At 35.3% G+C, this 24,211-nt stretch overlaps 1 protein-coding gene across 2 annotated transcripts in view; it reads right to left on the minus strand.

The window, feature by feature from the left end:
* Positions 1 to 24,211, minus strand: part of ZNF385D (zinc finger protein 385D) — a 411,296-nt gene that overhangs the window by 64,673 nt on the left and 322,412 nt on the right. For both annotated transcript variants that reach the window (XM_083871500.1, XM_083871499.1), the window contains one exon: positions 238 to 400. In XM_083871500.1, coding sequence (XP_083727626.1) covers positions 238 to 400 — 163 coding nt within the window. The remainder of the gene's footprint in view (positions 1 to 237; positions 401 to 24,211) is intronic.

A 24,211-nucleotide genomic window follows, 5' to 3' on the forward strand; every position in this document is an offset into this window, starting at 1 on the left:
AAAAGAATGTCAAGCCTCTTTTCACTAAGAGAAATCAGCTACATGACTATTGAAGTCTCACCAGCCTACTGAACAAGGACTTAAAGAAATCAATATCACACAGAAAGATGGATCGAGCATGAATCAATGTGGCAAGCACATAACAAAACAGACATGGAATTAAACAAGGAAAGAAAACCAAAATACAAACCAAAGGAAAACTGAACCAAACGAAACCAACAAAGATTGTCGCTTAACCTGTTTTGTCAGAGCTGGTATTGATGGTATTGGTAGTGATGGAAGTGAAGGTAGTCTTTGCGCTGTCCTTGGTAGTAACAGATTTCTGCTTATTTTTCATGGCTTCCAGTGCTTTGAGCTTCTTGGCATGTTTAGTGCCTTTGTAGTGGGCCGCAGCCTGGCTCTACAAAGGAGAACAAAATGAACCATGCAATCAGGCTCATTTCTAAACTGGCATTCTCTGTATTAGTACAAATACAGACTACCTTTCAATAACGGGTACCACTTACATTATCCAAGTAGTGACCAAACAGAAAATTGTAATTAGAATGATGCTTAGAAAACAATGGAAAAAGTACTAGAGCAACACAAATTCAATAAATACAGTATATTACTGTATAACAGTAGATTACTTTCAGACCAAAATTAGGTTGTTTTAGTCTACCTTGCTACCATTAGTTTTTCTACAAAGATTTATGTTGCTTTCACATAAAAAAAAAAAAATTCTCAGGCAACGGGGAGGATTGCACTCTCCTCCCAGTAGCTTTGTACTTTTCCAGTTTCTATTTCAAACTAGAATTTTTGTCAAAGCTTCCTTCAAAGAACAGTTTACTACTAATAGTGGTATCAGCAACTTCTCAGCAAAGACTGACAGTAAAAAAACAAACCAAAAATACCCCAGCCAAAACCTAAAGCCCAAACAAAAGAAAGCAAAATATAAAACACACTCTTCAAAGACCATCACCAGAGACTTAACTGAATGTGAGGTAGACATGTAATTATCTGGCTTTAAAAAAAAATATTAAAAGTTTAAAAATTAAAAAATAAAAATTTTTAAAAAAAAGGATTACTTTTGTTCATCTGCTATAAAAGGTAGTATTTGAAATTCAAAGCCAGGAGCATCCTTTCAAAGGAGAAAGCTCCTACAAATCCTGTCACAGTCTCAAATATATTTTGGCTACTTCATATTGTAAAGCTAAAATAGATTTATATATGTACTGCTATTAAAAATCATGCATTACATTTCAAATAACTTTATTATTTCAAGAGTTATTACAAAATTTATTCATTTAATATATGTGTGAGTATATTTTAAGATTAGTATTTGAACTATTAGATTAAACCTTATAGAAAAATGACTAAACTTTGGATGAATATTCAGAGTTTGTTTCTTCCCTAATTGTTTGAAGTTTTATAAGAAAGACAGTCAGTTGACAAGTTGACAATATGAAAAATTGCTTATATCTTTCCTTTTGAACTTCAAACTTTTATGGAAAGTAACTCCTTTATTACTTGAAAGAGAAGTTAAGACTTTAGAAATGTAGTCGAAAATTTAGCTATTACAGAATTGAAAAAACAAAAAACAACAGTTCTGGGTCAGCTCAAGAATGCATAAAGGTCATTATTTTCTTTTTAGAAAACATGAAACAATAGAAGATACTTAGAACATAAAAGAAAGGTAAATGCTTTCTATTGTAGAATCAAAAGAATCAAAACATTTATATGAAATTTAGTGGCCACAAACCTAAAGTATCTAATGGTATAAAATGCCACAGTTATTCCAATCACTAAGCTGCTCATGCAGGTAGAAGAATCCTGCATTATCTGGCATTTATTAGTCATTAGAGCATTATTTAATGCTATTTGTTGTGCTGAATTTTGGGAGAGGAGTTCTAGTGGCTAACTATCACTCTAAGGACGCATCGAGGGAATTATGACTTTCAGCTTACATGAAAAGACTTGATTCCTTCCAGATGCCTGAGATTTGAAAAGTGTAAGGTGAGTAGGAGAGAAGTGGGAGACTTTTTCTAAAACCAATTAACAATATACGTGTAAGTGTATACATGAATAGATATATACACACACACACACATACAGTATCGGATATTGAGATGCATCATTCAGTTTGGTTGAAAAGCCAGTTTATCTATTCCTAAAATAATGTAAATATTGTATTAGGTACCCTTATTGAAAGAACACTGGACAGTGAAGTTTTTAATTAGAAACGACTTGAACAGAAACAGCACAATCATGCACCTTTTACAATTCTCAACACATAAACATTGAGACATACTGTAAGCCAAATACAAACAGTTCAGAGGATGTTAATTATACTCAAACTGGAAGACCAATGTCAAAGTTACAATGACGCATTAAAAATGCCACAATACTGTACACCCTTGTGTGGCTATCATGTAAACTATTTTATTCATAAGTCAGCTTCAGATTCTGACTGCACTTTTTCTCACTAACTAACAGTGTCACTAGTCAAACATCTGAAACATATTCATAATATGGTCCTTAATACTGAATTATGAATGCTGATATTAGTTTGATACAAATCTCAACTTCACAAGAGAACCCCAAGTTTAATTCTTCTGCATCCACAGCTCTCTCCAAATTTTCACAGCTACAGTTCCACAAACCTTATCTCAAGTTGTATGTTGGATGCTGAAGGAATATATGATGAGGGAATATGTAGAAATTGGTGACCTTTCCATTGCTATGAAATATATGAATGAAATTGCTCTAAAATGGAAACATATTGCTCAAATTTACAGATACAATGGGTGTTACGGAGAGTTGTCCATAACTCACTTCCCACTGAGTGCTGCCAGTTTACCCAGCTTCTACTTAAATAAGATCTTCAAGTCTTTTATTTCAAAATTTAAATCTCCTTCCTCTGCAGGGACCTGAAGCCATCTGAGCTTGTTTCAATATAACTGTAGCTGGTGTGTTAATGGGAGTTCTATGTGAGAGCAAACAGATTGCTCCTAACCATTTAACCAGCTCCAAATTAGATTATGCTGAATTTTACAACTGAACTGGAACCCTAATTAAAAAAAAAAAAAGGAAGAGGTCTGTCATTATCTTTCTTTTCAGGAGTAAGATGCAGGAGATGCAAAAATATCCATAAATATATTTTTTCAGCAAAGTAAAATATGGTACCTCATGGAATCATTTCTTGCAGCCAGAGGACCAAATCATCCTTACTGCTTAAATGGCTTTTACTTGTAGCCTATAAAACTTGTTGCTTAAAGAGTATTTACTTGTAGGATGAATATAAAAACAAAACAGATCATAAAATATAATTATTCCCAACTTTCATGCCAAATTAAGCAATAATAGGAGGGAGTAGAAGAGTGAAAAACAAGTTAGTACTAGTTTTTGCTGCTAACCATGATGCTTAACTGAATGAAGGTGAGAAGGGTCTCCTTCTGGAACAGTTTCACAAAAGAATACATTAGAAGAGTACTTTAGGAAAGAGCTTACTTTCTTCCTTTCATGACAGTTTCCATGTTTGATGCACAGAATTAATCCTAGCACTGCTAAGACAAGTCACTGTCAGCTAACATCAGTGACGAAGCACGAGAAATACGTGAAATATTGCTGGTGTAATAAACAACTTTAGGAAACTATATCCATTCTTGGAAAAGCTGTCCAACATGAAAATACAATTTTTAAAATTATTATTTATTATAATGATATATAATTACACAAGATAGAGATTAAATATAGAATAAAATTATATAAATAATTACATTCTATAAATATAGAATGTAATTATAATAGTTTTACTACTTCTTTGTATCTAAGTTGAAAACTCAAGAATACTTAAATAAATTTTGCGGACACTGATCCTGAAAATTACACGTAGACAAACTTTGGTCTGTGGGAACTACTTCAATGAAGTGGCAAGATGTCTGCTAGCAAATCACCTTTCAATGTTATTTGTGATGAATTCCTGCCTATGTGAGGAGTACAAGTCAATTTAAGCATCTCTTAATATTTTCCTCTGGTTCTGTGTACCAGTGTTGAATAATTAGGGACCTTTCTAACCCATACATTTTAAAACCTTGACAAATTGCCTAAATATAAAAAAGGATTTTTCTATAAAATCTGCCTGTATATTTATGTTATAACCACACATATAAACATACTATAAAAGAACAAAAATTCTGTATGCAGATGTGAACAGTCAGAAAACAGAGCTGTAGTGTAAAAACTCAGCTGTATTTTCTTTGCTTAAGTGCAGTATTGTATCACAATCACCATCAGGACATCATATTACCAAGCAAATTGAAATGTGTAAAATACACTGAGAAAGATGAAATGTTTTAAACAATCCAGACAGTATTCTCTTACAATTAAAGTCAACATAGCTACATGGAAATCTTCAAAATAAGTTTGTCTGCTTGCCTAATGTACTTCACTGGATTATATGCCTTATATTCTCACTTATGTTCTTTAGGCAGCGGTCCAACAAAAACATTGTACTTAGTTTTTACACTGAGACAAAAAACAGGTCTTGTCCTATTCTCAGAGAGTTTTTAACTTTGCAGCACTGCATCTTCTTTTTCATATGCCTCCTGATCCACCTCATTTTACCATTCTTACAGATTGTTTTCCTGCCTTAATCACTCCCTCTAGGCAATGCCTTCTAAATGAAAGCCAGTTCAAATAAAAAAAAAAAAAAAAACCTTTTGCAAAAGGTGTAGCAAGTATGTTCCACTGATTCTTCCTCACAAAATTAAATCCAACTATCTTGCATTTTGTCTTTCTCATTTCACAATGCATTTTGAAAGATGTTTATTGTGGAGAGTGCTCTCCTCCATGCTTTCATCTGGCTAACTAGTGGCAAGGCTGCAGTCTGTTTGCACCCTAAGAAAGCACAAAACTGAGAAGACTGAGATTGCTGAAAAGTCTATTCTGTCTGCCTGGGACTTCAGAAGTTCATGCCATCTCTCTTCTTTTTTTTTTTTTTTTAACCAGCTACTGGATGCTACTCTCACCTCTGCTATTATTCACAATACAATAGTAGTAATTTTCGCTAATAGATCTGCAACTGATGTCAAGATTCTCCAGAACAAAAATCTCTAAAACAGCAACAAAAAAATTAGATTTCCAGTTCAAAATAATACTGTTAGTGAGCTGGGCACAGATGGAAAGCAATAATACATAACTGCATAAGCCAAGAAGGCTTCTGTCCTTGATGAAGTCAGGGAAATTGCTTAAGAGATGTCTATCACACATTATCATAATCTCTGAGTACAAATATTTTCCTATAGTTGGACTGTCAATAAGTATTTGAAAAATAAATTTACCAATGTCCTAAACACACAAGAAAGTGATAAAATTCAAATGATATTTTTATTTTTGGAAAAAGTGTGTAATTTTTTTTTTCTAGAGACTCCAAAGCCTGGCAAGGCAGTGATGACAGCATTGCCCAGGGAAGGTTGCAGTATGCAGCTGAGACATCTGTATTCTACCAGTTATGTGCCATTTACATAACCAGAGTGGATGTCTATGGAACTGCTCCAGTAAGTAAACTGGAAAAATTTACAGGGAGAAAGTCTAACAGCTCTGAGATGCCCAGCACTTGGTTCAGCCTAAAGCAGGGCTCTAACAGTGCAAAAGAGCTAAAAACATTTGTAGAGAATTGTGCAATCTTTTTCACAGAGATGTAGTAATCTGATTTAGTAGGTAAGCTTATACATGAGGCTATATTAAATTTTAAAAAATACTTTCTTACAAGGCCCTCTATTTTTGTTCACCTCTTCAAAAGTTTTTAGCTGTTCATGAAACAACTACCTACCTGTGCAAGACTTTGCAGAATAGGAGATTAAGTGAAAACATGTAATGTAATTTTTAAAGATTGTGTCAATATGATGACATGTTTCATATTGAGCAATTATCTTAATGTCGGCCTGGTAAATATAAAGTAAATCTGCAGTCAATTATGGTGCAGATGAACATTTCCTATCATTATCTCTACCTTCTTCTAAGCTTACCTTTATCTTCTGAGCTGTGCCACTTAAAATTTTTGTGCATCCTATCACAACACAACTCTGGAATCTAATTACCTTATTCACTCAGACATAATTGTGGCACTAAACACCAAGGATATGTGTAATATGTCTTCTTTTGGACATGTTCTGACAGAAAGCTTTTGACTCTTGAACTGTGATTGATCAATTCACCCCTTTCACTAGAACCAAATACACAATAACAGATCAAGAACCACAAAAGTCTCTTCTGTAGGGAAAAAAAGCAAAAAACAAACAAACCCAAACAATTCTTCATTATTATGGCAGAATAAAATATCCCAATATGTTATTCCCCAGGTATTTATCTTTCTATGGAAAGAAAACTCCCTCTTTCTACTCCCTGTTCTCCTTTCTAAAGCATTTATTCATTATACTCATGAATGTACCCTGAGACTCACTGATCAGAGTGAATGAGTGCTTCCTGAGCTCACTAGCACCCCTGCATAATTAATCTGCTCCATCCCAGTCCCTGTTCTTGGGCTTCTTCCAGAGTAATTTCTATAATGGTGAGAGATGGCACCTGGCAAGAGCCTGCATCACATTGTGAGAGATTGGCATCAACACCATTCTTACGGTAAAACCATCCAGAGGATAGTAAAATCAATTTCATCTTCATTATGAAAAGGAATTTAATATTTTCATTATGGAAAGCAAAACTTGTTTTATCTTGGTCAGATGAAGGCAAAAATTTCCTACTTAACTTCACTTGTCCCATAAGACAGTATTTTTATGACCATGCATCTGCTTGTACTATAAACTGCCACTGAGTGTGACATTACCTGAAATAATTTAGGCAAGATACAAAAATCTGCCTGAATATAACACACTGCATTCTGAGGCAACATACACTTTGTCAAAATATATGTACTGAAGGGAAGATAAGTCAAGTAATCAATCAGTTCCCATACCTGGCATTTTTCTTTTAAGGACACTATTACCTCATTCAGCAACAACAAAATTTTGTTACATGTTGAAATATATTAAACAGGTTGTTCCTTTTGCCATCTATTTTATCCTTTTTATTGTTAAGACAAAGCAGTTTTAAGCTTATTTTGAGAAGGTTATCAAGTTCTAGTATTCTGTCTTCCAAAGCAATATGGTTGCTTAGGAGGGTGCTCTTTTGATGGGGAGATGAAACATGGTCTTCTGAAAACTGCTAACATCAATGAAATTAACATTTAATCTCATCTTTACTGTATTAATTGGCAGCATAATTTTTTTCCTCATAGCAAAGCTCATTGTAGTTAAGAGTTTCAAGAGAATATTAAACTCATTTGGTATTTTTTTTTTCATTAAGATTAAGCAAGTGATTAATCTCAGCTTAATATTAGAATGATATACAAAAAGATTTAACCTATACACACTGCTATGAGCTACATCTATCATAAAATAAAGCCTGTATTAATTCACCTTAGTAAATATAATATATATGCTTCCAGTTTTGAATCTGGAGCTGATCTATTCCAAATGGAGAACTTCAACAAATGATATATGCTACTGTTATTTTGTAGACATGTACCCCAGCTTCCTTGCACTAGCACTGCACACCACCACATATTTGTCATACTTTGTATTAATAATGTACATGTAGTTCAATATTCAGGTTATACACAAATGATGTTTACTTCAAAACAATGGATGCTGTTGAACTCAACATCAATTTTCTGAATAGTGTTTAAAAGTTCATTTTTTTCTGGTGTCATGAGAAGAATGACAGTATTGGATATGGAGCCAGAACTTGAGTTTGTTCACAACAGCTAATTGGAGTCAAGGGTCTACACATACACTTACCTGCCCAGACACTCATTTAATTTAAAAACTTTTCACTGTTTGAACAAAAGCCGCTTGATTCGCTCAGCGTGCATCTTGTGAACTTATAACTACAGTAAGTTGAGTAGGTGGGTTTAGAGTACCTTGTCTGAGTGTTTTCCCCTTCTCTCTGTTGCCAAGGAAACTATTGCTGTCTGTTTATATTCACAATAAAAATCTCATTGAATTCTGAGTTTCTGATATTATTTGACTGAAGCAAAGAATCATGGAAGAGTAGTGGTCAAACACAAAGATACTACAAAAATTTCATGGAAAACAGGAAAAGCTCGAAAAGTGCATATTTAATTATTAATTGCTTATGATTTGAACTTTATATTTGAAATAACCAAAAATTAATACAACTTCCATATAAAAAACCATAAAAGAGAGTTCATGGAGTAATGGTAACTGCTCCTAAACACAGTCTTAATACTTTTATTGGAATCACTGTTTTTAATATTATAATTACTATAAGTTTTTCAAGTTTCAGTTTTGTGCTCAGAAAAACATTGCTTCAAACTTCTGATTCTTTCACTAAAAAATACAGTTATACAGATTTTTCATTTTTCAATTTATATTTCAATAATTATTTTAATGTAAATATTTCCAATGTCCTTTAAATCAGCTCCTACCCATAAGCAGAAATTCAAGACCTACAATAAATGACATAAATGCTCAAACTTCCTGAGTACAACTTTCTTTTATGTGAGCTTGACTGTAGGTTCCCAGGTTAAATTTCTGGCCTTCTTGTAGACAGCTGTAAATATATGTAAAATATCGTGTGAACTTTTCCACTGTAAAAAGTTTGCACAGATGAACAAAGACTGATAATTTAAGGATGAGAGTGTATAGATTCTTTAATTCTCTTTGTATCTAGAAAAGGAACCCAAGCCTTCCCTGTGCAGAAACATCCATAGAGAGGCAATGTGTTTCCTTGGAATAAAAGAACTCTCAGCCCACTAGTTGTTTGCTTATTTAGACACATTATGTATGTCTAAAAGAGCCCTATGCCAGTAATTTGCCTAAAAAGTCCCACTATAGGTGTATCCACAGGACTTCTCTCTCTAGGCAGAAATACAGGTTTTATATATATATTAAAAAAAAGGAAAAATAAGTAAAATGAATAAATGTTGTTACCTAGTAGAAACAAAAGTTAATTGTTTTATGTAATAAATCAATATAAATAGAACATAAATAGCTAAGTGGTGATAAAAATTAGTGCCAGAGCATGGAAGTAAATTTTCATTAAAACTAGTTCTATCTAAACAATTAGCCAGGGAGAAAATATTTTGAGAAAAATAATCCAAATATCCAGAAGAAATGAAGGTTTATAAGGCATAGGAACTTAAGATCAGCCAGTCTACAAGACAATTACATTTATTCCTTTACATATTTTTATTTGTTTTGCCTTGCTTTCAATCATCCTTGGGTGATTCTGTGAATACATTCAGGGCCTCAGTGAAGTCCACAAGGTACTGTATGGACCTAGAAGGTTTGCCAGTACTACCAACTATCAACAGGGTCAAAGCCTTAGTACTTTGAATCATTACATTAACACATAGCTAGAGCACACAGACCTACTTGTGAGGAAGTCATTAAATCAATTAATACATTAGTTCCTAAAGTAATACATACATGTGGATAGATCAAGCTGTTCCAAAAGTAGTGAAGGCTGAAAAGTGGGGTTTATTTAATGAGGCATGTAGGTTGTTGTATCATCATCATTACAGAAATGGCAGTGATATCTTCCAGTACAAAGCTGACAGGTCAGAATCTTTTACTCCTTTAAGCTGTTAGGTTCCATGCAGAAAGCCACAGTTAGGGATATCAAATGGTATATAAAACTTAATGAGATGTTCTGACATCACCTACTATTTACACTGCAGTTACATTTTGTCACGTTTCTACAAACTTTCTACTTATCTCACACTGAAATCTGAAAATCTGTGTGGTTTTCCACTGAAGAAAACCAAATACTTATTGAAGCTAAAAGAAACTGGCTGCAATCCTACAAACTTTACTGGATAAGAACAGTCTCTCTGAAATCAATAGGACATTTTAGATGTTGAAGTGTTGCAGGACAAGGGTCTCAGAAATGCTCTATATTTCTACATTGGCCCTAATGTTTCTCATCTCCTCTAATCAAGCACAGGTTTTCAAGTTCCAAACTAGAGCAGCTATATGAAATCATAAGGTGTACAATGTAAAAAAAAAAGGTTAAACTAGACAGGTATAAAAGCCTTTTCTGATTTTAAAACCTAAGACATTTGTTTGGGTAGTGATTACTTAAAGAGTGAAATTTCTAAATGGTACAGAAATTTAATGCTGAGACTCCAAGGTCTTTGGAGCAGGCAAATCTCTTCATATCTATTCACAAAATTACTTAACAAATTTATACTTATTTATTGGTTCTTTCCTGTTTTTATGTTGTTCTTCCTTTTGCTATGACAGGGCTAAGGAAAAGATAGCATGTCATCCCTAGTCCCTAAAAAATTACTTTTGGAAAACAGATTTCTTTAGTAAAAAGCTGTAGTGATTTCTGAATCTTCTTTGAATAAAATGGAAATAAGAATCTTTAACTTCATCTCCAATGATGAACTGAAACTGTGAATAGCTCTCGGTTTACATCTGTGACATCTCACTGCTGGGATAATTAGTATGCTTCAGTGTGCTTTGCAGCACCCCAAATTTATACAATGAACATACAGTACTGAAAACTTCTATCTAAATAAAGACAGAACTCTCAATAAGGAAATCTCCTCATAGGTTTCTAAGCTCGTGGTGGACATTTGGGGTGTATGGACAGCTTGAACTGATTTGGGATCAGTGAGCTTCAGGATGCTTTCTGGAGTTCAACCAACACTGAGTACAGGTGAAGCAGCAATATGGGACATCCATGTTTTTAAGTTCATAGCTTTATAACTTTAAAAACTGATGCCTAAAAAATTTCTTTAATATGTCATGCTTAACACTACTATTAAATTGCATAAACCAGTAAGTTCTTTTTCCCTTGGGTATGTATTAATAACTTACTTTTTGCAAAGAAGTGCACAAATATAATTAGCTTTTGCAAATTGCTCCTTATTCTGTTACTGATAAGTAATTTTTATAAATCTGCAGTGTAAACAGATGCTATTTTCCACTACATATTCAGCCTGTAACGAGCTAATTCAATGTGTTAAAAACTACAAAAGATATTCAAGAATGAGCTATTTGCTTCAATATTCCAACCTCCTTTGAAATCTATGTTGAAATCACTCATGATAGGAAGTTACCTAATTACTATAGAAGCCCTGTTGCAAAAGAAGGACTTTAGTTCATTTATTTAAATCCCAACATACCTTCTTTTACCTTCCCAACATACATTTTATCCATCATACTGATCCAAAAGTTATTTTTTGACCAGAGCTAATATGCTGTCTTACTTTTCCCGTAACAAAAAACCCCCAAAACACTGGGCACAAGTTTTACAACTGTTTCAACATTCATGCTTATGAAATCACTATATACCAAAATCTAGAAACAATGAACCATGATATTTTCCTTGCCCTTTGGAAATGGCAAGAACCTCCTCGCTATGAAAGAGAGAAAAATAAAACCAAAACAGAAAGCAAACATGTTAAGTTTAGATTGTGTGGGTGAAATCCTGGCACCACTTAAGTCAACAGTAATGCTGACATTTATTTCACCCTGGACTGGCAATTGAAAGCAAGTGCAATACTCCATCTGGACACAGTGTGAAGAATTTAAAGATGGATGGACAGCCTTTGACTAAGCCAACAAAATCAAATGTACATCACAGAAACACAGCAGCTGAGAAAAAACTTTGTTGTTTTCACCAAAAAAAAAGTGTCATAAGCAACTTGGAATATGCCAAACACTTACCCTCACTATAGCATTTGTTTGAGTAACTGTACCATCTTGGTTGGTACTATATATTAATAATCAGATGCTACTGGTGTCTCATGCATAAATACATATTACAAAATAGGGGAAAATAAAAATGAAGAATATCAGAACAATTTAGTTCAAATGGAAATGTCTTGGTTTGTTTCTCTGCTTTTCTTTACTAGGTTTTCCTTAACACTGCTAGAGAGAACCACAGGAATATTTTCCAATTTCTTTTATATTCTAGCAAACCTGTTTGAGGAAGGTAATTGTATGTGTCTATATATATATTTATATAAATTTATATAGTTACACACACAGTATGGGAAAGCTGCCATCTCACCAGAAATGTAATATTAGATGGAAAGCTTTCCAGTGTGGAGTACACTTAAGATATATCTCCAGCAAACATCCAGCTATAAGAGACTTTCAGTTTTTTCAGAGAGATATAATCCCTTGTCCTTTTTCTAGTGGGTTGCAAGTAATTTGTGTAGTAGTTTATGGATGGATATAAAGATGTCTGCAATGCATATCAGAAGCATCACATAATGATATTTAGGGAGTATAACATCAGAAGAAGGCAGATAATCATTAGAACTCCCAGTCTCAACTGAACTTATGAGACTATTTTTCCATTTTAGATAATTTCTTACATTTGATCCCAGAGCTAGATTACATCTGAGTCCATCTCATAATAAAAATACAAACAAGATGCAATAAAAATAAATACAATAGAATAAAAATAACTTAGTTTATCTCCCAAAGACTGTGCTTTATAGTATAATTAATTTCAAAAATGAGTGTTATTCCAACATGAATAAACCTTAGATAGACCAAGAAAACAAGGACTCTACCTTGAAGAGACCTTAAGGGGGTGAGTTCAGATCATGGATTTGGAAGGGTAATAGCAGACAGCACATGTGACTGTAAAAGAAAGGACTTGCAGGTGTAGGTTCTATGATCTACCAAATTATGAAAAATATTGCCAGTAAGTTATCTGCCTGAGACAAATTAACTGGCCTGAGACAATTCAACATTCCCAGGGCATCTTCCTGACTTTCAGGGTTAATGGCTGGAACCATGTCATCCCTGCGCATGTCATTGTCCTCGGAGCCTTGTGAGGCCTCCTCCCAGCTCTGGATGATGTGGATGATGTGCCTCTGTGTGCCACCTACTCTGCCAGCCACATCACAGAATTGGAATGGCCTGGGTTGTTAGGGATCTTAAAGATCTTCTATTTCCAACAGCCCTGACATGGCCAGGGACAACTTCCACTACATCAGATTATGCAAAATCCCATCCAGGCTGGCCTTGAGCACTTCCAGGAAAGTGCTCAAGCTTCTCTATTCAAGTGCCTCACCGCCCTCACAGTAAAGAATTTCTTTCTAATATCTGATCTAAACTTGAGTTGTCTCATTTAAAGCCATCTTTCCTAGTCATGACACTATACTCCCTTGTAAATAATCCCTTTCCAGCTCTCTTGTAGGCCTCCTTTAGGCACTGGAAGACTGCAGCAAGGTCCGTTTAGAGCCTTCTCTTCAGACTGAAGAGACCCAACTCTCTCAGCTTGCCTTCACAGGAGAGGTGCTCCAGCCCTGTGATCACTTTCATGGCATATCTCTGGACACTCACTCCAGCAAGTCCACATCCTTCTCCTGACGGGGGTCCCAGAGCTGGACACAGCACTCCAGGTGGGGTCTTACAAAAGTGGACAGAGGGGCAGAATCTTGACCTGCTGCCCAGCCTGTCTTTGATTCAGCCCAGGATTCAGCTGTCTGCCTAGGCTACAAGTACACCTTAACTGGTCAGGCTGAGCTCCTCATCTACCAGTATCCCAATTTTTCTGTATTCATCGCAGGGTACCTGTCCTTCCTTCCACTCTGTAAGCTTCCTTTTTTGTGTTTTGCATTTCAAATACAAACTAGATATTACTTCCAGCTGAGAGGTTTAAGATGTATTAGCACCTTCAGGCTCACAGAGGATAAATCTAACAGGTTACTTTAGGCAGACAAGTGGCCAGGAATACAACTGGGAGCTTTCAGGCTAAGCCAAAGGGTTGACTAGTCCAAATATGGTAGGAGGAGAAGCAGTTACTTGCTAACAGTGGATTAAATTTACAGCCAAAATGATTGTACAGTCACGTGCAAACATCTTTCTGTCAGTCAAACAGGGCAGTGACTTTTACGAGTTCAGGAATATGGGCATAATCCCCCCTGATATTTTACAGAAGAGAGCCTCTACCTCCTTTATATGATCAAACAGATCACATAATTGGCCCTGCATATTACCACAGGAGGCAGCAACAGCACACAAAACTCTGCGTTTTCAGAAAACATGCAGATGTGCACTTGGGGACACAGTTTAGTGGGAATTAATGATCTTTGAGGTCTTTTGCAGCCTTAATGATTCTAGGATTCTATGATAAGATGTCTGAATGTGTAATCACACATTCAGGTTATTTACAGTGCAAGAATTTCAGAAAATGACTTGATGTTAATGATAAAATCATCATCCTGTTTATTTATCCTTCGGTGCTGATAAAAGAGAATTATGCTTCTTCCCAGCCAAAGGTCCTCAAGGGCCAACCCATCACTTATCAGTTGCAAGTTATCACATTGAAAATGCATCTTTGCACACACCAAAACAGCTTGCAGTGGAACACTAGGAGCCCCCGCCTTGCCCTAGATGTAATTCATGTTCTATTAACAACACACTGAAATGAAATGAGCCGCTGTTACCCACTCATCCAAGGAAAGTCCTGCTTCATAGCCATAGACCAAACCCCTCAGTTTGTTGTGAATATAGATACTCAACTAAAAATGTATATTTAGAATTGGTGAAATGCATATTTAGAATCATTTTATTGAAAAAAAGGTATCATATCTGCAAAATACACAGATTCCTCTGACTGCAACAATCTGTTTCAATATTTGAGTTAAAATTCATAGTCCAATTACTCTAAGTTGCTATACCTCCTCACTGAGAATCAATCTCTTACTATTCATGTCAGAAGCAGCCATAACAGATCACCAACATGAGGATATCAGTAGGGGTGGGGGAAGGAGGGTAAATACTTTTGGTCTTCACTTTCCCATTCAGGGAATACAGAAATCAACAACTTTTGGAAGTAGACTTTCTGAGAAAGATGATGTACAGTTCTTGCTGATTTCAAAAATCCAGATTTAAATCATTACCCATTTAAACTATTCTAGAACTGCTTCTCTCAATATTCCTCACTGCAAATAACAGAAAATGGCTGATAGAATTCAGCTACCTTAACTTTTGTATAGGTTTTATTAGTGAGTGAGAAAAAATATTCATTAAGGCTGACTTTGGAAAAGATCTGAATCCTAAGTAACCTCAGCTGAAGAATATCTGGATGACAAATCTTCTTCCAGCTCAAAAAAGGAAGAAGACTTGCACTGGTCAGGGTCATGTATTTCAAGATTCTGTTTTCCAGCCTTTCTACTCTCTGGACTTGGACATACTTTCCCTGGGAATAACTTTTTCTTGGACTTCAACCAATATCTTCATGATCATTCAGCATTCATAGCTCCTGGATGGCTCTAATTGTTCTCCTACTGTTTATTTTGCCACCTGAAACTTTCCATTTCTCAAATCACCCCTTTCGGTCATTATAACCCAAATGTTAATCATGAATTATGACAGACTCCTTTTATGACAGTCTCCTTTTTTTCCACATATTGATCTCCTACTCAGCATCACTGCACCCATTACTCAATATTGTTTATTTGTTTCTTCTCCTAAACAGCTCCTTCTCCCTCGTGCATACCTTAGAACAACACACCTCAGTGTCTGGACCAGAACCTGTTTTCTCACTGCAGTCCCTACTCCTCATGATCCCTGCTCCTGAATGCCACTGCATGTGCTGCATTTTTCTTCTGAATGTGTGTCCTCTCCTAACTTCTTGCCATTTTTTTTGGTGGCAGCACCACCTCCAACAGGACTAATTTAGCATAGGAGAAACTAGTAAGCCTACAAATATCCCACCCTTCTCCCTGTGTCTTATGCCTCACAAGCTTACCATGCTAATAAACCCTGTCTCACCAATCAGGACATGGAGCTCAGACTCTAGAATAGCCAAAGTATTTCTACACCATTTTTACAAATGATGCACATTTTCTTAGCTCTCCTGTGAAGTTTCACTCTTAGAGCCTTTTCAAGCATGGAAAAGATACAGATTAGCCATGTCAAATAAATTTGGAATAAAAAATTCTTTGCCCCTGAGAATTACACACAAAAAAGTACTGTTAAATGCATTAAAAAAAATCTCCATTCCTCCAGTGTCCAAAATGTTAATTATTTCTATATACTCCATGTTTTCTGAAATCTTCAGACATTCTTACTCATTTATTGCTGCTTCTCAGAATTTGTTTACAGTAGAAATTTACTTTATTACAACTGTTCACCCTTACATATGACTTTGGTATGAAAAACATACTAGAGAATAAATTGAAGAATGACAGGTAACTTGTGATGGACTATTTGGCTAGAATTGTGTTAGCGAAAACCCATTAAAAATCTCTATTCAATAACAAAAAAATAATTTTCTGTCCTGTCATTGTAACAAGCGACAAGAGTCTTTAAAAAGGTAATGTAGATCAATGTACCTGTAAAATAAAAATTATGCCACATGCTCAGATTAATTACTAAACCATAAAAATAAACAGATTGTCATTTTGGAAGAACTACTTCTATGCAAGTGATAAAATTCTGTATTTGGCAAACAAGGTCCTCAAGCAGACAGAATATAAGGACCAAGGCTCAGTGACTGATATGCAATTTAGTGTTTTTATCATCAATTTAAAAAGAAACAAAACATCTGAGCAAATATACCACAGTTTTAAAATTACTGCATATACAAATGGCTTTTTGAATGATGAGATTCAGACAGGTTTTATATTGGTGTGTAGACTAAGGTGAGAGATAATAATGCTGAAGTGTCTGCAGCTAATGAAAACATAACACCTTCTATTGGGTGGCATGGCTCACTGGAAAAAAGCAATATATCACTGTCCTGAAAATGACCAGCAGGAATAGGAAAATGAGCTATTGCTAATTAAACCTTTTATGTAAAAACATGATTGCTAATCAAATCTTTATTACCCCACACTGTCACATTCTTTCTTCTTCATTTGCACTTCATCCTGTAAATTTTGAAGTATCAGCTTTATAGTTGTCCTTTAGGCTGTGAGTTTTTGACATGTGAAAGAATTAACTTGTGCAATGATTATTTAGAGAAGATACCTAAAATAAAAAAAGTGACCATAGATAAAAAATGAATAGTAGAGTTAAACTACATCTGGTCATTCTGATAGCTAACTAAAAGTCGTATTTAAGTTACTAGCAAAACATAAAATGCTTCCTCAAGCTGAAATTTCATCTTTCATATTTTGTGACATCTGGAAACTACCTTTATTACAAGGAAAAAAGTGTTATTCAGTAATGACCACAATATACGAAGAATTCATTTAAGAAAGGAATTATACTTTTAGATTTTAATTATTTATTGCTATGAAACTTCCTATACAACCTTCATGTAAATTGAATGCAAACGATAAATATTACCTATACCAAATATCTGATTAAAAGCCAACAAAATAGCTTTTTCAAAGATTCTGGACTAGCATACAAGAATATTAAATTTCTACTAATAGAGAACCATGTAACAATTCTAATTTAACTTAAATAGTTATAATTATTGCAATATTTGTACAACAAAGTTAAAAAGAACATATTTCAAATAGAAAACCATTGTTCTTCTATCATGTAGGGATAGATCAACTAAACTTATTATTTTTGTCAAAGAAATAAAAAAAAAAATCAAAGCACTGACAATTTCAATACTCTAAATGTAAATTAAAATACTTCAGACAAAAGGCTTGAAGACAAGCGATTCTCCCACCGAGGGATGATTTTCACTTGTCTCCAGGTGTAACATTATGTGCACTGATGGGCTGATCAACAGAACAGAACTTCTCCCCAGCTGTAATCAGGAGTGATTGATGGTTGGGACAAAAAAGTTGATTATCATGACAAGTCTGCTGATGCAGAGAAAATAGGCTATGCCGAGGAAAGGATAAAACCTGTTCAGAGACTACCTTATAAAATCTCCTTTCTAAGGGATAAAAAGAAACATTTACACCCATCAGAAAACTGCTAACATAAATTAATTCAGTACATTTGCTATGCATTTGTATCTAAAGTAATCCCACCACAACCCAATGAGACCTACCTAAATACCAAACAGACTAAATCCTTGTATTTTTAAAATCATACTTTGAGATCACTTCATCAAAAAATTATATACATGAATGTACCAGTATGGTCTACCAGTAGACCATTACCTCAAATTAAACACATGATTTGAATTCATAATTCAGATTTTAAAGTCCATGGGGGAGTTAGGTGTAAGTGCAATATTGAATTCTTTGCTGAAAATAAGTTGGTCCCTTTTAACCATTTAAAACCTTGAAAGACTTCCCTTTCAATTGAACTAAAAAGGAAAAAATAAAATAAAAAAATAAAATAATAATAAAAAAGCACAAGTGTGGGCAATAGACTCTCAAAAGTATAGTTCAAATGTGTGCTTTTTTATCCCAATATAAAGCTTTTAAAAGGAGGTATTGGGTTGCACTTCCACTCCTTCAGAGGATAAGGCTCCCAGCTGTTAGCTGTGATGTAAGTAAGTACACAGAGTAGCAGTATCTCCAGAGACTGTATAAGACATGAGAGCAGTGATAAAAGAACTTGGGAGCTGAAAAAGTCAGGCCTGGAGGTTCTGAAGGGGAATTTGTTTACATCAGGGGCAGTTGTGTTTAATAGCAATTCTTTCAAAGGGAAACATTATATTTGCTCCAAGAAGAGGCCGCACAGATACAGTGGTAAAGAATATAATGCAGGTACCTAAGGGAGTGCAAATTTACTGGCCAGAAAGAGAAAAAAAAAAAAGGGGTCCAGAGTCTGTGTAACATTATTTGGAAAGATTTTATGGGTGTTGGAAGAAATTAACATCAACCAAAGCCAAATATAAGCACTACTTTACTCTAAATGCATTTAAAAAAAAAGTATTGGGTGGTGGGGCAGTGGCAATGATAAAAAATACAATTTGCTGTATATTTTATTCACTTTTTCTGTAACCTAGACTGGCAAGTACCCCTGTCTGTTTGTCTTTAGTTCTTTTTTATGTCCTCATCAGTGCCTGAGATAGTGAACCAGGAGTCATTGCTTGGTAACTGGAAGAGCCAATGTTTTGCTACTTTTACAGTAAAATCTGTTATCTGCAGCTACTATTAATAATCCAGAATGTCAGATTCTCTACTGTATAAATTCTAATTTTTCAAAATAAATGTGAAAGTAAGAACTTAAAACAGACAAAAAAAAAAAAATGCTAGATGAAGATTGCACAACGAAGTGTTTAAAATTTTTCTTTCCTTTGAAGTGAGGATTTGCTTATGGAAAGTGGTTTCTGTAAAGACTACCCAGCACATTTATTCTTAAATTTCAATTTCTTTTTAGAGTTGACTGATTTTACATGTTAACTGAAGAAGTTGACAGGAAAAAAACTGCCGCAAGCACAAATGTACGGCAAAAAGTGAAGACATTTCTCTCCTTGCAGCTTAAACAGGTGGATTTTTCCATGAATGTCACAATACAAAACTGGAAGAGAGACTTCCTTCCCCCGCTTTTATACTATCTTTCCCCCGTCTATACCAATTCCCTCATGAATAAAAAGGTATTTTTTAATGTGCAGTTAAAAAACACTGAGCACTGTCCTCTTTCCCACAGTTCCAGCCAAAAACTTCAAAGAAGCTCTGGTTAGCCTCTAGTTGCCCAACTTCAGCATTTGAATTCCATTCACATATTCCTCCACCCTCCTCCAGGCACAAAATCTTTCTGACTCTGTTGTAACCCAAAGAATGTAGTTACAGGACCAAATCAATTAAAACAACTGGAAAAACATTTGTAATTTGCCTGGAAGACATCTCGGTGAGTAACAGATAATCCGCTGAAAGCAGATTTTGGACAATCTAAGACCCATGAGACCATTTAGGCCTGCATGCTGCCTCCCAGTATAATGTTTTCTGATACCTTCTTGTATCTTAATTTAACCATTTCTGAGAGAAAGGAAGTTTCTCATAGTAACACAGAGACATGTGGAGGGAGGTTGCTTTTAGTTCAGACTTTCTGTCTTATTAACTGCTATCACCTCTGCCTTTCCTTCAGCTCTTTGCAGTTCTGAGATCCACGCCCACCTAAAGTTAAAAGCTGGCCCCAAAAGGGCAAATACTGCAACCATTCTCTTCAGTGCCACAAGCAGAAACCTTTTAAACTAATTTGTCTTCATATTCCACAGTTAGAATACTGGTCATTAATCTTTTGCAATTTATAAATAGGACTATCAGAGAGAGCAATTGCCTATTCACATATAATTTCTGGCAAACTCTAGTAATTTAAAAGAGATGTCTAACCTTCTGCACGATTGACTTGTTTTATCAAAATAAGTGAGAGCTTTGAAAATGAAATAACCTAATAGGATGAGCAGAGGTAGGAAGCAAGAGCTGCCAAATGAAAATAATAAAAAAAAAAGTTTGTTTGATATAATCTAAGTCCTACACAGCAACACCTGATGATCAGCTGAATGTTTTAATCTCTCCAGATCACGTTCCTACAGTGACTCTGATATTCAGCCGACAGAGACATTAGACATTTCTCCTCAACCCTGCTTGTTCCGGGACCAGCTGAAAGCATTAGATTTTCCTTTCTTATATATACATATAGAATAGTTTAGATTAGAAAAGACCTTCAAGATTGTCGAGTCCAGCTGTTAACCCAGAATTGCCAAGTCCTAAGTACAAGTTCTACCCATCTTTACCTTGTAGGATGCTGACCCAACCCCTTCCTTTGGGAGCCTGTTCCAGTGCCTCATTTAGACACTCCCTCTTCTACTACCATTGCTGAACGTGGATTAAGACTGAATGTTGAGAGGAAAGTGTAAGTCTTGTACCATGAATACAGTGAACATGAATACCATGAATACAAGGCACTCCATCTCTCCCCACCAGTAACTGCCCAATAAAACAGCTGACATTAAGAATGATCTTTCCTAAAGTTCATTCACTTAAAACCTTCTTCTTTCCTGCTGCCTTCTTGGCTTCAGGCAATGTCCCTGTGAGCCTGATACCCCCAGGCTGCTCCATGTTTCTAGGACTGTTCTAGCACAGATTTTCTAGACTTTCATTCAAACAGAGGAGATAAGGACAAGGATTAACAAGAATTTGTGTAGTGATTTGTCTAGAAAACTCCATAGCTTGCACACCACACAAAGACCACTCACAGCAGTTACTGTGGGCCATGCAAAATATTCAGATTGCTGCCAGTGCTTAAGAGGCAAAAAATAGTCACAGCCTTATGATATCAGTCAGAGGACTCAGTTCAACACTAAAAGTACTCCAAAAGTACTCTGGAGTTCGGACATCAAAAGTACTTTAAAGCTAAACAAGGTACTCTGTCAGATATGAACAATTTCTGCTTCTAGTTTGTATAGATTCATAAAAGTATGGTATAGAAAGTGAAAATTATGGGAAAAATACTTTATACAACAGAAGAAAATTATTTATACTTTCTACTTAAGCATTTTAGCAATGCTTTAGGAAACTAGAGGTATATGAGAATTAGTTACTACTCTTAAATTCAGATTATTCTGGATTTCATAAGCTACAAAAGAAGTTACTTATTTCCTACATGAAAAAGGTTGTATATAAGCAAATAAGGATTATTTTCTTTCAAAATAAGTATTTAAAAAAAAAAAAAAAAGTTTGAATGCTCTAGAATAGGAAAGACCAGAGCTACACAGGATCTGACTGCAATTCATATTACAATCTTTAAAATTGTGATCTAGGAAAGAGGAGGTAATGCTTCTAAAATATGCAGGCTAAGCCTAAAAAAACATACTCCACTGAACATCAGACTGAGCAGAGGATATGCCAGGTTGTTTCGAAAATTTTTCATGCAGTGTAAATGCAAAATATTCAGTGCTATTTGATTAGGCTATTGGAATGCCAAAAAATCAAGTAATTAAATACTTTGTTAGCAATTCTTTACTGTTTCTATATTGTATCGATGCAAATGCCAGATATCCCATAGAAATCTTCACACTAATCATTTTCTGTGATTACTTGCTACTTTTTACAGTGAATATCAGAGATCAACACCTCTGGAAAAATATCCACTTTGAGTGTATTTCCATTCTGACTCATATTCTGATCTCATATAAATAGCTTGAGCAATTCTGTAACTGATTCTGGAATCAATATTTGTTTCTCCTTACTTTAACTCCATAGTACAGGAAAGATGGTGCATTTTTAGAAAGAGGTAGCAGAGAGACAGTTATAGAAATAAATTATATATATACACATGAATAAGATAAATCTGGATGAACTTTTATGCTTGCTCAGGTACAACTGCTGCAATCAATACTGAACCCTCATATAGTAATACTGATTTTAAGGGCACACTGACCATCTGTAAATATTTACACAAAAGAATTTTTCTTTAAGAACCAGGCTGATGAATTGATATAACACAATCACATTGGTTTGGAAGGCTAGAAAATAAAATTCCCCAAGATAATCAATCAATCACCCTCATTTTAATAAACTTATTTCTTATGTACGATCTAATTGACCCTCCTTCAGTTTAAAACAATTTCCTCGTGTCCAAAAGTTTGTTCCCATCTTTCTTCTAATCTCTGAAAGGCCACAGTGATCTCTACTGTATCCTCTTCTCCAGGTTGAACAACTCCAACTCTCTCAGCTTTCCTCACAGGAGAGGAGTTCAAGCCCACTGATAATCTTGGTGTCCCTCCTCTGGATGTGCTAAAACAGGTCCATACCTTTCCTGTGCTGAGGATCCCAGTGTTGGGCCCAGTGCTCAAGGTGGGGCCCCACAAGAGTGGAGCAGAGGAGAATCCCCTCCCTCGACCTGCTGCCCACAACGCTTTGGATGCAGCCCAAGATTTGTTTGGCTTTCTGGGCTGCAGGTGCATATTGTTGGGCCAAGTCCAGCCTCTCACCCACAAGCACCTCCAGTCCTTCTCAGTAGGGCTGCTCTTGAATATTTGTTATAGAATACTTGCTTATTGATAAATCTCATATTTGGGGGAAAAATTATCATAGGATTAGTTGAGTGAGTTTTTCTTCTTTTTTTTCTGCATTAGCCATCACATTTGGATTATGATTCATAATGCCATTAAGCTTAACATTTATTCATTTTAGTACTTGTGCATTTACTTTTTCCAGCCTAAGCATGATAGTTCATGCTTTTATTTACTGCACTTGTCAGAATTCCAGGCTGTTTTCTCCAACTGGAGATAATTTTGGATCGAGATCTGGAACTTACCACCATCCATCAAGAGGCTGCCACCCTTCATCTAGATGTCATCCACAAAACTGGCATATTCTCTATTCTGTCAGGCACACTGCTAATGAAAAATTAGAGCAGCAGTAAGCATGGAAGAGACTCTTGCAGATCCTGACTTGTTGTGACCTTTTGTTTTGACAGGAAACCATCAGCAGCTACACTCACTGCAGTTCTTCATTCTGTTGTGCAACCAACTTTTTAATAATTTCACCTGGATGGACCATATTCCCCTACTTACTTTACAGGACTGTCACATAGGACTGTATAAACCCTTGTTAAAGCCAAAATATGTCGCATCTATTTACTCCCTATTATCCATTAGCCCAATTGCCCTGTCAAAGGAAAAAATTAGATTCATTTGACATGATTTGTTCTTGACAAATTCATGTTGACTGTTTATTATCACCTCATTATACCCTAGGCCCTTGCAAGTTGATACATTAATCTTTTGTTCTAGATATCAAGCATAGCCTAAATAGGATATTAGTCCTCTGGTCATGCTGCTTTCCCCACAAAAGTTAGAACCATAGTAAAATAACTGCAGAGTTATATTTTGTCCTTATCCTCAAAAAAATCTTTCACTGTTGTTTTAATGGAAGATCACGTTTTGAATCCTGGCAAATTCATACAGTGGAACAATATATCAATTCAGTGATAGCTTTGTTTCACAGAGATGGAGAAAAATAAGGTAAAAACCCAAGAAATAAGGACAGATGAGCATCCCTGATTTGCAGGGAACTATAACTACTGCTGCTATTTAAATCAAACAATAATTTCTGGCTCATATAATTGGAAATATTTTTAAAGTGTATCATAATGGAATACGAGTCCTGTGAACACATCAGAATGCTGCCCAACCTTTCTTTAAAGGCAAACTGGGTCATCACTCAGCCATCTTGTTAAATGAGTGGGAAGAAAAAGGCAATCCCTTTGGAAAAAAATGATCTTGTTGACAGACACTGATAACTATACAACTTTGTCAAATAATCTCATGGGCAAAGGTAGATCAAATAGTCAAGGCAGGAAAA

This window comes from Zosterops lateralis (genome assembly GCF_965231275.1).
Source record: "Zosterops lateralis genome assembly, chromosome: 1".
Taxonomy (NCBI): domain Eukaryota; kingdom Metazoa; phylum Chordata; class Aves; order Passeriformes; family Zosteropidae; genus Zosterops; species Zosterops lateralis.